Source organism: Rhinoraja longicauda, chromosome 23 (assembly GCF_053455715.1).
Source record: "Rhinoraja longicauda isolate Sanriku21f chromosome 23, sRhiLon1.1, whole genome shotgun sequence".
Lineage (NCBI taxonomy): Eukaryota > Metazoa > Chordata > Chondrichthyes > Rajiformes > Arhynchobatidae > Rhinoraja > Rhinoraja longicauda.
Genome location: NC_135975.1, coordinates 16873521 through 16890017, shown reverse-complemented (window position 1 = coordinate 16890017; position 16497 = coordinate 16873521). Strand labels below are relative to the sequence as shown.

General features: G+C 41.7%; 1 protein-coding gene across 2 annotated transcripts in view; it reads right to left on the bottom strand.

The window, feature by feature from the left end:
* Nucleotides 1-16497, bottom strand: part of tubgcp6 (tubulin gamma complex component 6) — a 38345-nt gene that overhangs the window by 9738 nt on the left and 12110 nt on the right. The window contains exons 8-19 of one of the 2 annotated variants that reach the window (XM_078419770.1): nt 12365-12474; nt 12180-12271; nt 10901-11040; nt 9737-9886; nt 8151-8232; nt 5996-6084; nt 5438-5553; nt 4411-4549; nt 4178-4300; nt 2608-3925; nt 1987-2072; nt 623-851 (exon numbers count right to left, since the gene is read on the bottom strand). In XM_078419770.1, coding sequence (XP_078275896.1) covers nt 623-851; nt 1987-2072; nt 2608-3925; nt 4178-4300; nt 4411-4549; nt 5438-5553; nt 5996-6084; nt 8151-8232; nt 9737-9886; nt 10901-11040; nt 12180-12271; nt 12365-12474 — 2674 coding nt within the window. The remainder of the gene's footprint in view (nt 1-622; nt 852-1986; nt 2073-2607; nt 3926-4177; nt 4301-4410; nt 4550-5437; nt 5554-5995; nt 6085-8150; nt 8233-9736; nt 9887-10900; nt 11041-12179; nt 12272-12364; nt 12475-16497) is intronic. The other variant, XM_078419771.1, reaches the window with a different exon arrangement.

Sequence of the window (16497 nt, the reverse complement as noted above, 5' to 3'; positions counted from 1 at the left end):
AAGTGGAGATTGACAGGTTCTTGTTTAGTAAGGGTTCTGGGGGGGAAGGTTGGGGAATGGAGTTACGAGGGAAAAATAAATCAGCCATGATTGAATGGTAAAGTAGACTCAATGGGCTGTTTGGCCTAATTCTGCTCCTATGACTTATAAATATGACATGCTCATGTTACTTATACATTAATTTTATACCATTTCTGTGATTAGTCACTGGTACAAAGTTACTGACCTATTTTCTGATTTCCTACTGTATTTTTCCTCTAGCTGCATCAAATTCTCAAAGGCATTAACACCAGAGATATTATTTCTCATGTCCTGACTAGTGACCATTTGTGTATATAGGTAATGATTTGAGTGTATAGGTAATGATTAAAACACTTAGTTTAACATTTGTGATAAATAATATCACATTGATGCACGTTTTGAGCTAGTAATGGCACTAAAACTTTGTTTCAACTGGAGGACCAGAGCAGAGATATTACAAGAGCAGATATAAAAGAAAAATGCCATCAATATTCTTCATCAGTAAATGTTACAATTTTGTAATTTAAAAAAAAATCATGATTCTAATGCTAAGAATTAAATTGTTACCATTGCTAAATTCCAATAAATATTGCATGCTTACACATCAGTTCATAGTTGTCCTGGTAGTGTTCAATGCAGTATTGGTCTGCCAGGCTTTTGAGGTAGGCCTGTTCCTTGTCCCATAAAGAAAGTTCAACAGCATCTTCTTGCGTAGGGCCCACTTGCGCACTCAAAAGGTCAGTAGCTGCATGCATTAGATCTTCTGATTGATCGCCATGTGCATTTCTATCTTGAAAACAATCCTTTTGTGGTTCAAAAGGATCTTTCTTCTATCGAACAGGTAAACATAAACTACTTGTCAGAGTCATTACTACGTAAGATGCCCAGGAATAAATGCAAAATTTAAAAAAAATTAAAATTCAATAAGAAAATTTAAACATAATCTATCATTTACAGATCTGGAAATGATTTGGGTTAGAAAGATCTTAAGTACATGCTGATAACTTGTTTGGAAAATGGAAAATTAAAACATAATAACACACCGTAAACAATTAAATCACTTATTGTAATCATGAACAAAACAAAGATAAAATTGTTTCTAGGTAAGTAATCTAGAGGTCTGGGATATATTTTTGTTAAGAGGAAATTCAATTCCTACAGTTGCCTTTTAGTAAGTGTCTTTGAAGTGTCGGAATGATGTATAAACCCACCTGGGGCACAAACCGAGTCTCACTTCATAACTTCTCCCAGAAGTTGCTCAATAAAACATTCAGCTTATCAAACTATTAAAAGGAAAAAACTTCACCACTACCTAGTCAGGTATTCTAGCCCGTCAGCACTTCTTACGTTTTGTATTTTTTTAAATGTAAATTATAGCACACAAACTATATCCACACTATATCTATATTTTCCAAATAATAATTTATTTCCTGGTCACGGTCCTTCGACGGTCCTAGATGATATTAATAGGCTTTCTTCAACCACTGCTGTGCTGTGACTGAACGTTTCTCATTTCAGCGTGAAATTTCATGAAATATTTGAACAATGAAGAGAAACTGAAATACTTATTTACCATTATTTCCCATTCTCTCATTTTTGCCCCACCATTAGCTAGAGTGATCATTCGGGCTATCAATCAAGTCTCAGCAATGTGTCCAAACTCTAGCTCCTATTCTCTTCTGGCCTCACTAATGCAAATCCTCGACGCAAGATTCTCCCTGCAGACAATTCAAAGCTTGCAAATCCTCATTACCACTTGAAGGCATTCCCACCTAAGAGGGATGTGTAAAATTCCTTCCTCCAGGTTTTCTCTCTCCACCACCATGTGTGTGTCCCAATCCAAACGATTTAGTAATGCCATTATTATACCACATCACAAATTTCAAACAAGCATATTTCAGTCAAGAATGACTCTCCGTGTCGATTACAAAATATTAAATGAATTTTGTATTTAAAATAAAATACCTCATCTTTAAAGCCTGTGGTTTGAAGAGTGGGAGTGGATGCTGCTTTTTGTGGATGTTCATTAATGGTGTCTTTTTCATAGTTACCTACAAAAGACAATAAATTGGTAACTATATAAAATGTCATTCATTTGTTAGAAAATATCTAAATATCTCTGGAATTTCTGTGGACCGCCAGAGGTTGAGGAGAGAACTGATAGAAATATATAACATTTTGAGAGGCATAGATAGGGTAGACAGTCAGAACCTTTTATTCCCAGGATGTAAAAATCAAATACTACAGGGCATAGCTTTTGGGCGAGAGGGACAAAGTTTAAAGGAGTGGGGCCATGTTTAAGGCAGATACAATAGTTAAATTTAAGAGACTTTAGGATAGGCATCGGGATATACAGAAATGGAGTGATTTGGATCAAGTGCAGGTAGATAAGAGAGGGTCTGACATCATGTTCAGCAAGGACATTGTGGGCCAAAGGGCCTGTTCTTGTGCTGTACTGTTTTATCTTCCGTGTTAATTACATCAAGATGGCGTGTATATGTTAGGTCAATTGATGCATTTGTTATGAAAAAAAAGCTTCAGTTCATAAAAAAAAGAACAATCCTGCAAAAGCCTAGCATTTCTCACCTTGTGATTCGCCCTGACTTTTGTTTTCATTTCCATTTAGCTCAGGTTCTGGACTTGGTAGATCTGTAACCAATTTGGATTCTTCAGTGATGTTCATTTCTTCTTTCGAAATGGGGGGGCGTACAGTTTCAGCATTCAGATTTTCATCTGGCACCACTATTTCTGATGGTGATTGGTTATTGTATATTATGTCTTGAATGGTGGAATCGGATGAATGACCAGCAGCTGATTTCAGTCTTGGGATCAAATTTGCTTCCATATATGGTGACCATTCACCTATTCTGATATTTGAATGAGAAGACTGCCCCAAAGATATCCAATCAAGTGAAGGAGATTCTGCATCTATTTTAGGCAAAGTGGGTGATGATTTACCAGGAAATTTCAACTGTGGCCCAGATGCGTCTGTACTGGATCCATTTTTACCAAGTGTAGCATTGGCTGGTGGCACATGTCCATGGATGTTCCATCGTGATCTACATGATTCCACACTGGAAACATCATCACCAATTTGTGTATTGGTCTGTGATGGATGTCCATGAATGTTTGCTTTTGGCCAAGATTGCTCTACATCTGAAACATATTCACCAACCTGTATGCTGGATTGTGATGCATGTCCATGAATGTTCCATTGTGGTCTAGAGGGTTCAACGTTAGAAAGATAATCACCAACCTTTATGTTAGATTGTGAAGCATGTCCATGAATATTCCACCGTGGCCTAGCAAGTTCAACATTGGATGTATACCCACCTATGTTCAGATTTGAATCAGACACATGGCCATAAATATTTGCATGTGGCCCTGAAGACTTACTATCTGACACTATACATGGATCAGAGCGTACTTTCTCCAGATAATCTATTTGTGAAAAGTATTTGCCTTCTGATGCTTTATCCTGAGCACCCCCAGATGCTGTTGAAGAAATACTGAAATCATATTCATCTTTGTCAAAAGCCATGTTTTTTTTCTCGTTTAATAGCTCTGACCCTATTTCTTTCAGAGCCTCATCAAGTATCGTAGTTTGTTTAACTGTTTGAATGGCAGCAACAGGTTGTAATTGCTCTGGGAGAAAATCCTCAAATGTTATATCAAGCAAGCATACTTCCTTCTGGCTTGGATTAGAGGTTTGAGGTAAATACTGCACCCCATCATCAGGTGAAGTTTCAAGCCCAGGTTCCACCATATCACTTTGAATAGACTGTTCGGACTCCTCATGAAATGGATGTAATTCAGTTGGTACGACAGCAATCGAAGCCTCTTTGTTCACTGGTGCAAGTAAGTACTCTTTTGGACTGAATATTCTATTTTCATTTGATGTTACCTGAAACAGAGAATTATGTAACAATATTTAAATGGGTCCAATATTTCATTTAATCACTAACTTTAGAAAAAGTCAAGCATAAAAAGTAGTTAATGTCACTTTTCAAATTTTTGGTCGATCTGTTAAAATTATGAGACAAATGTTTTTATCCCATAGTTTGTCAGATATCAACAATTATCAAGATTTATTTGGAGTGGAAGGAAGAGAAGAAAAAGAAATATTTGCAGATGAAAAGCAGCTGTAGTACTGCACCTCAATGCGCAACTGTTGAGAATCAAAACCTTTAGTCAATGGTTCATGATGTTGCAGGTCCAATCCAGGAACAACATCCAATTTTTCTCTTTGCTCTCCCAGTGGCAACTCCTCTAGCAATGCCTGAGATATTAAAAAAGTTAATCTAAGGTCAAGTAAGCAATAGAATTTAAAAATAAACACATTTTACAAGTCATCCAGTTGAAATATAAAACAAGTACTTGCCCAACTACCTGAAGTTTTTTTTGATCATTAAGAAGAAAGTCAATGCGTGCAGACTCTAACTTGTGCCTTTGAATTTTCCACAAGGCTTTCCGCTCTCGCTTTGCTGCTTCCTCTGATAAGTTGCTATAATGCTCAATCAATTGCTGTCTGAAAAAGAGTTGAATAAATATGTTTTCTCTTAGTACTGCATGACAATAATGGGACTGAAGCAAAATTGTCACATGTACTGATGTGCAGTGAAAAGCTTTGTTGTGCATGTTATCTAATCAGATCAGTTAATACAATACACAAAGAGAATCAAACCAAAATAATTTAGTAACTTGCTTCCTCTTTTGACTTCTAATCTAAGATCCTAAAATTCCTAATAAAATCAATGGCGTCTTATATGCTATACCAGATCTACCCTGGCTCAGGGATCAACAAGCAATTTTGAATTTGACACACAATCTGTTAGCAAGTCTGGACTTCTTGTTTAAAAATGCATGTGCGATAGTCTGGGCTTTAGGTGCTACTTAAATAGCTAAATGTTGGTAGTTCTGTCATCGTTAAATCATTGTCATCTATCTGGTCCAATAATCCATGTCAGGGGTATTCAAGAAAATGCTGGTACAGCTAACATGTTTGACAAATGCTTTAAAACTGTTGCAAAGGTTATGCACACCTGAGTGAACTTAACATTGTCCTTTCAGCTTACAAAATAGACAATATTCTAAGTGATTACATTCACAAGCTGCTTGTCTGAGCAAGCAAAAAGGGGATGTGATGAATAATTAATAAATTGGTATTAATCAGAAGGAAATTATTAAGGGGGCCAGCAGACATTTCAGAGATAGCAGTAGAAATAAGCTAAAGCAGTAAAATAAGTGGAGAACTATAAATTAAATAAAAAGCAAGTATTGGTACTTTTACAGAGTGCAATAAAATTTTCTGAAGGGTTCACTCTAGTAAAAAAATGCACGCTGAGAATTGTACAGTGCAACACAAAACAAAAAAAATCCCTTTCTTTCTTTGTTTATGTTGAACACATTTAGCTACCTTGCCCTTCTCTCCAATTCTTCCTCTTGTGCTTTATGCCTTTCTTCAAGCTCTCTAAGTGTTTGAACCTCCATTAAATCTTTTTCAGTTCCTTGTTGTTTGATTGCATTTCGTCGCTAAGTATAAGAAGAATGAAATGATTTAATTAGTTTCAATATATGTACAATCATGCGTTCAGAAGAATGTGCTCCTCAGTTTTATAAAAACATTTGTAAATGCCTAATATTTAACCAATTCAATTGAATATTTAGCCATTCACCAAGTTGCCTTTAAATAACACAAGGTGCATCATAGACAGCAGGATCTCGCTCAGTTTTTCAATCTGGAATTTGACCAATAGTCAATGCACACATGAAATTGTGTTTTTAATGGTACTTAATCTTCAAATCAATCCCTATTCATGGCAACAATACTCCATTATTTAGTAAAAAGGGAAATCTTTATGGGATGTGTTCTTCAAAGACAAAAACGTGTTGACAATGTCAATGACAAGGGAAATTATACCAACTAGCTCAGGTTTCTGTTTAGAAAAGACATTTCAAACCATAAGAGACCCACCTCTATGTCTTTTTCAAAATGTTTCTTTAGCTCCAGAAATCGCTCCCGTTTCCTTACTTCAAAAGCGTTCCTATCAGCTAACTGATTATCTGAAAATTAGAGCATAAGAAAGGTAGAAGATAATGTGCCATTTTTAAATGATTTGATCAATGATCAAAAACCCAAGGTGAACAGAATACTAGTACCTCAGCAGTGCAATTTAGGACTTTGCATGACAATAAAACCATCATATCAATTTCAGAGTGAAATCAATTATCTGTTCACTATCATTTAAAAAAACCCTGCAGGCACAGGTATTCTGAAATAAAAGACAACAGAAGACGTTGGAAATGTTCAACAGCCCAGGCAGCATCTGCGTAAAGAGAAAATATCCTGATCATAATTTAACAACCCAAACATTTACTTTGTTTCTCTCTCCAGAGACGTTGCTTGACTTGCTGAGTCAAGCGTTTTGTGCTATTACTTTTTTCTTTACTCCGTTACCACAACCGTTAATAGTTGTGAACTAGTCATATTTATATAGCATGGGAAAAGCCCCTTCAGCCAAACCTGTCATGCCAACCATCAAGCATGCATCTACAATTATCCTATTTCCCAACACTCATCCCATAACCTTGCTAAAGCATTTCTGGTACTCATCTTAATTCTAAGTAAATGGTGTGAGAGTACCTGCCTCTATCACCCTCTCTAGATTTCAACCATCCTCTGGATGAAAATGATTATTTCTCAAATCCTCTTTAAATGTCCTACTCTTGTGTTCTGGTGAGATGCACCTCTGCTAAGGGAAAAATGTCTCTCATCATCTTCCCCTCAATAGTTTGCAAACCTCAATTAGGTTATCCCTTAGCCTTCTCTCCTCTAAAGAAAATAAATCCAATCTATCCAGCTTCTCCTAATAACTGAAGCTCTTCATCGCAGGCAGTATCCTGGTGAATCACCTCTGTGCCCCAAAGAGACTGCACAGTGTTGCAGCACTTTTGTTCTATGTGGTTGAACCATAAGCTCTCTTTGATATTCCATGCCCGAACAAAGGCAAGTATCCTTTAGGCCCTCTTAACCAAGGTATTGCAGCCTTCAGCAATCCTGGGTCAAGAACATCCAAAGCCATTCTGTATGTCTGTAGTTCCTAGGGTTGTATCAATGACTGTGTTTACCCTAATCCTATTAATCCTCTCGAAATACATCACCTCATATTTTTCACAATTAAATTCTATCTGCCAACCACTGTTCATCTCACCAACTGATCAATATTGTTCTACAGCAGTATCTTCCTCAACCATGTACCACCAGATTCAAGAACAGCTTCTGCCATGCTTTTATTAGAACTATTGATCAGACCTCTCATAAACTAAGACTATGATCTCCCAATCTACCGTGCTGCTATAACAATCAATTTCACCTGTCATTTGTCTGAGTCTCCAACTCACATCCTCTGGCCCTCTTTTATTATCCTCAATGTTTACCACATCACATTATGTCATTTGCAAATTTCAAAATTCTACCCTATTGGCAAATTAGTAATATACACATTAAAAGAAAAATTCCTGCATTCATCTTTGACAAACATCAACATTTAGTCTGCAAAATAACCATGTACCATGATTGTCTACTTTCTGTCTTTAAATAAGTTTGGTATCTTATTACATCCAACCTTCTTATATCATATACTTCAATTTTGCTAGCCATAATTTTGAACGGTACTTTGCCAAACATTTTTTTGAAAATCCATATAGTCAACAGCTACTGCATTTTCTCAAGTGATCTTCTGGTCCTTCATCAAAGAATACAATCAGGTTAGTCAAACACTATTTCCTTTAAAAAAAAAAAAAATTTGGTTATTCACAGTTCAAGCTGCTGAGAACTTTCCCACCACTGATTAGCCTGTACGGCTGGAGACTTCCTCACACACTTTTTGTTTTGTGTTCAGAACAAGAATGATACATGTACTATTTTCCAGCAGACAAGGAAGATTCCTTCCACCATTCCTTCAGCAAGTCACAGTGCACCCCATCAGGAGACGGAGTTGCAATTCACATAACCTGCATCAATTACGACAAAAAATTATACTTTAAAAACTGTAACTAGTTTCAAATAGCATCAAATATTCTATAAAATACTGCTTCAAATCGCAAATAACTTAGTGATTTAGACATACTTCTAAATGTAGCCATGGCTCTTGTAGCTGTTCGTTGAGCTTGGACAATCAACTCCTGTTGAGCAATCACCTTTTCCAGATTCTGAAAGATAGATTATTGGTCAATCAACTACATGGAGCAATCATGTACTCTTCAACACTTGCATTACTAACAAACTGCAAATGCATTTTTAAAAAAAGATTTTAGAGGAATCATTCAGAATATTGTAGAAGAGTGACTCAGGTACAAGATACAATTATTTAAATGAGAAAAGGATGTATGCACTTGTTTCACTGGATGATTAATTCCCAAATCTTACAAGTAATCCAAACATACCATTAATAAAGACAATCCCACACAGTTATAGCACACAGTGAGCGAGCCTGCAGTAGGTCATATTTCCTGAAGACTAGGCAGATATGCATAACTGCAGCTCACAGCGAAAACCATTCAGTTTAACAAACATTAAGTGTCACGTTGCATCTTCACTAATGTTGCTCGTCGCATATCCTGCAATCCACCTCATTAGAACAGTTGATTCCTGGCATGATTCCAATATTACCATGAAGAATATGCTGGGCCTCGAGGTTACAGTTGAATCCAATTTTGCTGCTAATGACCCTCAGCACCTCATAAATTCCCAGTTTTGAGTTGCATTCTCTACTCTGAGTCCACTCCATTTTGCATAATGGTACTACTCTGCAATATAATGAAGCAGACATCCAATATGGATTCAGGACTTTGTTTCCTGAAAGACCATGTGGTAATCCTCCCATCAGTGCTATAATGGACAGATAAATCGGCCACAACTAGGTTGGCAAGGACGAGGTGAGGTAATGATCTTTCATATTGGTTAGTTTACTACTTAGGAAGACCACATTTGGCAACTATATCCTTCAAGACTCAGCCAGTTTGATCAGTGGTCATGCCACATTTGATGATTAGCCAATGAAGTCTAACATCAAGCGAATATTCTGTGCCCTTGTTACTTGCATTCCCTCTTCAGGGAGAACTGGGTCATCAGCAGAGGAAGGTGGTAATCAGGGGATCTGCTTGCCTACGTTTACCTAATATGATGAACTTAGGCCTTTGGAATCAGTGTTGAAAATTTGCACAATTGCTCCCTTCTGCCTGTGCCCCTTTGGTAGGTCAAATCAGTTAGTAAAATAGGGCAAATCCAGGGAATGTGACAGTGAAGTCAGCCACATTGTTTTAAGTAAGATTCTGTGAAGATAACCACGTCAGAATGCTGCTGGACTAGACCATGGGATAGTTTAGCCAGTGTTAGCAGCAGTCCTCAAATATTCATGATTGTACAAATTCAATGCCTAGGTTGAAAATTATTTGGTCTGAATTTAAGTTCCACAGTTGCCAGGGTAGGATTTGAATTGGATTGATAATAAAAACCTCCAGGTTATTAGTCCCATATCTTAACCACTGTGTTTACATTTAAAAAATCAAAATGGAAATCAAAAATATTCTTTACATTGAAGACACGCTAACACCATTGCACTGAAAAAATGTTAATTTTCAAATCAAAGTGAAAAATTCTATTTCTCAGTGGTTTAAAACTTATAATCTAATGGATACCTTCATTTCTACGCACCTTTGCCTCTCTGCTGATAGAATTGTAACGAGCTATTCTCTCCATTCGACTGACATAAACAATAGAATCTCTTTCTATTTCCTCCAACTCTTCCAGGGAAAAGGTAACAGAGATGCGGGGGACAGGAATGTCAGACCAGCAGATGTAATGCTTTGAAAAGACAAGTACATAAAAACAAACTGCTTTCATTATATTCATCAAAGAATCCCAAACTGAACAACAAGCGTGTGTTACATATCATTGAATCATAATTTCCCTGAAAGTAGTAAACAGTTGATAATAGAGTCACACACGATTACTTCAGAAGCTTTATGAGTCATGATACGAGAAAGGCTAATTGAGATCCATGCCAAATTACATGGTTTTTGGCAGGACACATACTGAGATACTACCATTACTTTCAATGACTTGGTTTAAGAAATTATGAAAAGTTTAATGCTCATACAAATTGCAATAAATTTTAATTGCTTTCTCAGTGAGAACACAACATTAGAATGGTTGTACATATGGCGGTGGGGAGAAAAGCAGTCAAAACTGTACTGAAATTGTTAACTCAGATGCCTCCATATTTAAGAATAAAACTGAACAGTACAGTGCTGTAGTAAAGAAAGGAAAATAGAGATTCAGAACTTTAACAGATGATAAGTCTTTCAATCTAATTTCAATCTTTGAGTGCACTCTTTTTCGCCTTACATTTCCTTAGCCAATGAATTAATAAGTAATTGAATGAATGTCTTAAATTAATATTTCCCAGTAATTTAATTGTAGAATTCTGGGAGAAAGACTACAGAATTCTACAATAAATTACCATTGATAAAGAGTCGGTTTTAGATGTTTTAGGGTACTCTGAGGTGAATAAATCTCTTGGGCCTGATAAGAGTTGTCCCAGGCTGCTCTGCGAGGCCAGGGAGGAGATTGTTTGGAATCTGATATTCTGGATAATTGGCACCCTATTGCATGACCGTTTTCCATGCAATGGGCTGCACGACCTTTTTCCATGCTCTGAGCATGAAATGCAATACGTTGCAAAGTACCCAGAATGACACACATAAGCATCATCAATTAATACAAGAGTTTTAAAACAGCGATATTAAATCTATACTGCAAACACACGCTATGTAATATAGATGACAACTTGCCCATTCTATAAAATGCAGTTCTTACCGTTGGACAGCACAATTTCAGCAAATTAATAGTTTTTCCACAAATGTAGATATCATAAGCCACATGAGCAAGGAAAAGGGGAACACTCTCTTCAACTTCTTTGGAAGCGAGAACATATCCATGGGTCCAGTAGTGTTTATCTATTTAACAAATGTTGAAACAATGATCAATGTTTTCTTTTGTTACTGGAATTCCTCCTTGAAATCCAGACGAACTTCAAATACTTAAAATAATAAAACACCCTGGCAACTTTCCATAGACTATTTCAAAACCAAATGTATTTTGGGTCCATATTGTTCATCGTAAGCAATGAGAAATATCCATGCCATTGCCAAACTCAAAACATTTAAAATAAAGACAATTATAGAAAAATAATGGAATTAGTACAATTAAACCAACATTTCTATGATTTGTATTTAAGCATTATGGAAGAAAAATAAGAAAGGACATTCTCAGATTGGGAAATATTGTAAATGCAACCTATTTTTGCCTGTTTTTCTTCATTTCAAACATAGAAGACTAATTAGAAAGGTAATCCCAGAACTGGGTGTCAGGGGTTATGGGGAGAAGGCAGGAGAATGGGGTTAGGAGAGAGAGGTAGATCAGCCATGATGGAATGGCGGAGTAGACTTGATAGGCCAAATGGCCTAATTCTGCTCCGATTATTTATTACCTTATGAGAACTACATAGCTATTCGTCGGTTGTTTCCCCATCCCCTTCAAACCAAGAAGTTGTATACACAACTGGGATGACTCACAAATCAGAAAATAGACTCTGCCAAATCACTAAATAAGATTTACCAAGCATTCAGTAACAAAAGAAGATTACTTATACATAGTGAGATGTTTTGATCTGGATTGCGTTGTCTTAAAGGGCAGTGCAAGTCAATTCAATTGTAGCTTTCATAGGACTGGAAGCAGGATAACTTGCAGGATGATAGATAATGAATAAGAGAGTGAGATTAATTCGTCAAATGAGCCATGTAACCTTGCTGAGCCCAGCTGTACTATTCTAAAGGTTCATCAGTGAGCCAAAATTAGCTGAATCGTGTGTTTGTGCTGCACAATTCAATGGCTCGCACTTAGTGAAAAAGTCATTTTAAAATAACAAAGGCACCTTTCTCCCAAATAAACTTTAAATATCTAATCCGAATGTAAGTATTCAAGTATTATGAAAATTGGTTGTTCTTGGAAATTACAAGTAGCTAAATTTCCACTGCAGACAAATTATAGTTTATTTCTGGTACATAAATGGACATTTTAATTTCTTTCACCTTACCTCTGAAATTGAGGTAGTCATCATTCACCTGTATCATGAACTCTCCATAAGCATCTCGACAAATACCACTATAAACCCAGTCATAGACAAACCTAAAGAAAAAGCACATTTATTACTTGAAGAAAAGCAGTAACAAAAAACTACAGAACTAGATTAAGGTAAAAAAATGTTATATTATTATTTACCGTGTATATGGTTCACAGCTGCTTTTCAACAGAGAGAGTAACACTGGATAGTGCTCATTACTGCAGTTGTTCAGAGCTTCCTTGTACAAGTAGGACAATAGTTTTACTCCCTGATAAAAGAAGGTAAAGAGTTAAAGCAGCAATTGTGGTTATTAAAATAATTACATGAATAGTTATAAGGCAGTCATTTATTTCACGTTCATTAGTTTTGCAACATGACATCAATAAAATCTTGCAAATGGGAATGATGATTTGGTAATATTACGGCTGCATTGATTAAAAAAATGAATGTTAATCCGAACACACGTATGCATGCCAAAAGCAGTACTTTTAATATTAAGCAAGTACAATGGTGTCTCTAGCTTTCTCTGTACATACACTTGCTGTGAGAATTCAGTCTTCCAATTTCAGTCACTACCAAGTAACTGGTGCAAATAATTATGGTCTGATGCCAAGTTGCTAATGTAACCTATGAACAACATCTTTTGACGATTACTTAATACACTTCAACATTTCTGAATATAAATTAGAATCATAGATGTACAGCATCAAAAACAGGTTCATCGGCCCAACTCGTCCATGCAGTCCAACATGCCCCATTGAAGCTGGTCCCATTTGCCTGCATTTGGCCCATATCTCTCTAAACCTTCCCCATCCATGTATCTGTCCAAGTGTCTTTTAAATGCTGTTATAGTATCTGCCTCAACTACCTCCTTTCACAGCTCGTTCCATATACTCACCACCCTGTGTGAAAACGTTGCCCCTCAGATTCCTATTAAACCTTGCCTCTCTCACTTTAAACCTATGTCCTCTGGCTCATGATTCCCTTACCCTGCATTCACCCTAACTATGCCCCTGTGGCGGATCAGGCCACTCCTCGGGTCAGCCCCCTCGTTACGTGACGGACAGGTGAAAGGAGTTAAAAGCCAGACCAAGGGAAGGCGTGGATCATCCCTTGGAGAACTACGCTGTGGGCACCAGCTCACAGCCTAATAAAGCAATCTAACAAAACACTGCCTGGCGTCTTGCCTTTTCTCTGGCCTCCGCCAGGCCACTACATTGGTGACCTCGACGGACATCACAAGTAGTGATGTCGAACAATGGACAACCCGGTCCTGCCGCCCTCGTGCAACCCGGTCCTGCCGCCCTCGGCCCTGCCGACCTCGAGGCCGTCTCCCTCAAACTCCCGACCCTGTGGACCGAAGAGCCTGAGGTCTGGTTCCAGCAGGCAGAGGCACAGTTTGCTGTGCGAGGGGTAACCGTCGACTTGACGAAGTACTATTACGTCGTCGGCGCCCTGGACCAGGCGACAGCAAGGCGAGTAAAGCCTTACCTTAATGAACCCCCCGCGGATGACAAATATAAGGGCCTGAAAGAACTCCTTATCAGGAGGTTCGGCCTCAGCGATGCCGAGAGGGCAACTCGCGTTATGAGCCAGGGGGGGCTCGGGGACCGACGGCCGTCGGCCCTTCTGGAGGACATGCTCGCCCTTATGGGCGACCACCCGCCCTGTTTTTTATTCAAGCAGGCCTACCTGCGGCAGCTCCCCGTCGACCTCCGTTCTCAGCTCGCAGAAGACCCCTTCACCGACACGCAGCGGCTGGGCGAGCGCGCTGACCAAATTTGGATGTCCCGTCGGGAGGACCTGGCAGCCCTAGCCGTCTTTTCCGCGGCGTCGGGAGGCCAACAGCAAGCTGGGGCCGCCGTCGACCCCGTTTCAGGACGACCCCCGCGGCGAAATCCGGCCGCCATCGGGAACCCCGGTGCCGGCACGTCCTTCTCGCACGGCCCGCCGACAATTCAGCCAGACGCCACCAGAGGTCGCTGGTGGTCGGCCCAAGCAGCACCACCTCCAATACCGCTGGAGACCACCGGAGGTCGCTGGTGGGCATCCCAGTCTGCACCACCACCGGACACCAGCAAAAGCTGGTGCTATTATCACCGTCGTTGGGGACCGAACGCCAAGCAATGTCGCCTACCCTGTGCCTTTCCGGGAAACGCGAGGGCCGGCCGTCAGTGATCCCTTCGGCGGCCGGCCAGATCCATCGCGTGTTCGCTCGGGATCGCCGCACCGGGGGTCGGTTCCTCGTCGACACTGGAGCAGAGGTGAGCGTCCTACCTCCTTCCACCGCCGATATCCATACGGGCAAACACGGCCCCCTCCTCACTGCGGCGAACGGTAGCCCCATCAACACTTACGGGGTCTGCCAGCTCGCCCTTAACTTCGGCGACAGCTGGTTCACGTGGCAGTTCATCATTGCCGATGTATCCCAGCCGCTGCTGGGCGCCGACTTCCTGCGGGCGCATTCCATGCTCGTGGATGTCGGGCGGCAGCGCCTGGTGCACTCCAGCACGCTGAGGCCGGTCTCCCCCGACGTCGGACACCTGTCGTCCGTGGATGCGACGTACGCGCGCATCCTGGCGGACTTCCCGGACATTGTGGAAACCCACTTCTCCTCCTCCACTCCCAAGCACGGGGTGCAACATCACATCCCCACCACCGGGCCACCCGTGCACGCCCGAGCGCGGCGTCTCGCTCCAGACAAGCTCCGTCTAGCTCGAGAGGAGTTTCATCGGATGGAGTCAATGGGCATCGTGCGCCCTTCCGATAGCCCGTGGGCGTCACCACTCCACTTGGTCCCCAAGGCGGACGGGGGTTGGCGACCGTGCGGGGACTATCGGCGCTTAAATGACGCGACCGTTCCCGACAGGTACCCGGTTCCGCACATCCAGGACTTTAATGCCCACCTGGCCGGAGCATCCGTGTTCTCCAAGGTGGACCTTGTGCGCGGATATAATCAAATCCCGGTCCACCCCGATGACATCCCCAAGACTGCCATCATCACCCCGTTCGGCCTATTCGAGTTCCTACGGATGCCGTTCGGGTTGAAGAACGCCGCACAGGCCTTCCAACGGCTTATGGACTGTGTGTGCCGTGGCCTAGAATTCGTCTTTGTTTACTTGGACGACGTACTCGTGGCCAGCCGCTCGAAGCAGGAGCACTGCACCCACCTCCGCCAGCTGTGTAAACGCCTCAGCGAGTACGGTTTGTCCATCAACACTTCCAAGTGCCGTTTTGGGGTGACGGCCATCGATTTCCTCGGCCATCGGGTGACCCCACAAGGGGTGGTACCTCTTCCGGACAGGGTCGAAGCTGTCCGCCGTTTCCCCCGACCGACCACTGTCAAGGGCCTGCAGGAATTCGCTGGGATGGTCTCATTCTATCACCGCTTCCTGCCGTCGGTAGCCCGAACTATGCGCCCACTCTTTCACCTCATGGCGGGTCGCCGCAAGGAGGTCGAGTGGGACGACGAAGCAGGAGCGGCCTTTGAGCAGGCTAAGGAGGCCCTGGCCAGGGCCACGATGCTCGTCCATCCTAAAGAGGATGCCCCAACCGCCCTGACCGTGGACGCTTCGGAGGTGGCGGTCGGCGCGGTGCTAGAGCAGCACATCGACGGGTGTTGGCGGCCACTCGCCTTCTTTAGCAGGCACCTCAGCGGGGCCCAACGGCATTACAGCGCGTTCGACCGGGAGCTCCTCGCCCTCTACCTCGCGGTACGCCACTTTCGGTACTTCCTAGAAGGGAGACCTTTTACCGCGTTCACGGACCACAAGCCACTCACATTTGCGTTCGCCAAGGTTTCGGATCCGTGGTCTGCGCGGCAACGGAGACAATTGGCTTATGTGTCCGAATACACCACCTCAATTCGGTTCGTGGAGGGAAAAAACAACAGGGTGGCCGACGCCCTGTCTAGACCCGCGATCCACGCCGTCCTACAAATGGCCGGGGGGATCGACTATTCCGCCCTAGCAGCCGCACAGCTGGGGGACGAGGAGATGGCCGCCTATCGTACAGCCGTGTCCGGCCTGCAGCTGGAGGACATTGTCTGTGGCCCCGGGGATACAACACTGTTGTGCGACACCTCCACTGGCCTGCCGCGGCCCATCGTCCCTGTCGTCTGGCGTCGCAGGGTATTCGAGGTGCTCCACGAGCTGTCTCACCCCTCCATTCGGGCGACGGTGGCCCTTGTATCCTCCCGTTTCATGTGGCACGGGCTGCGTAAGCAGGTCGCACTCTGGGCACGTACCTGCATCCCGTGCCAAACTTCAAAAATCCAGCGACACGTGCGTGC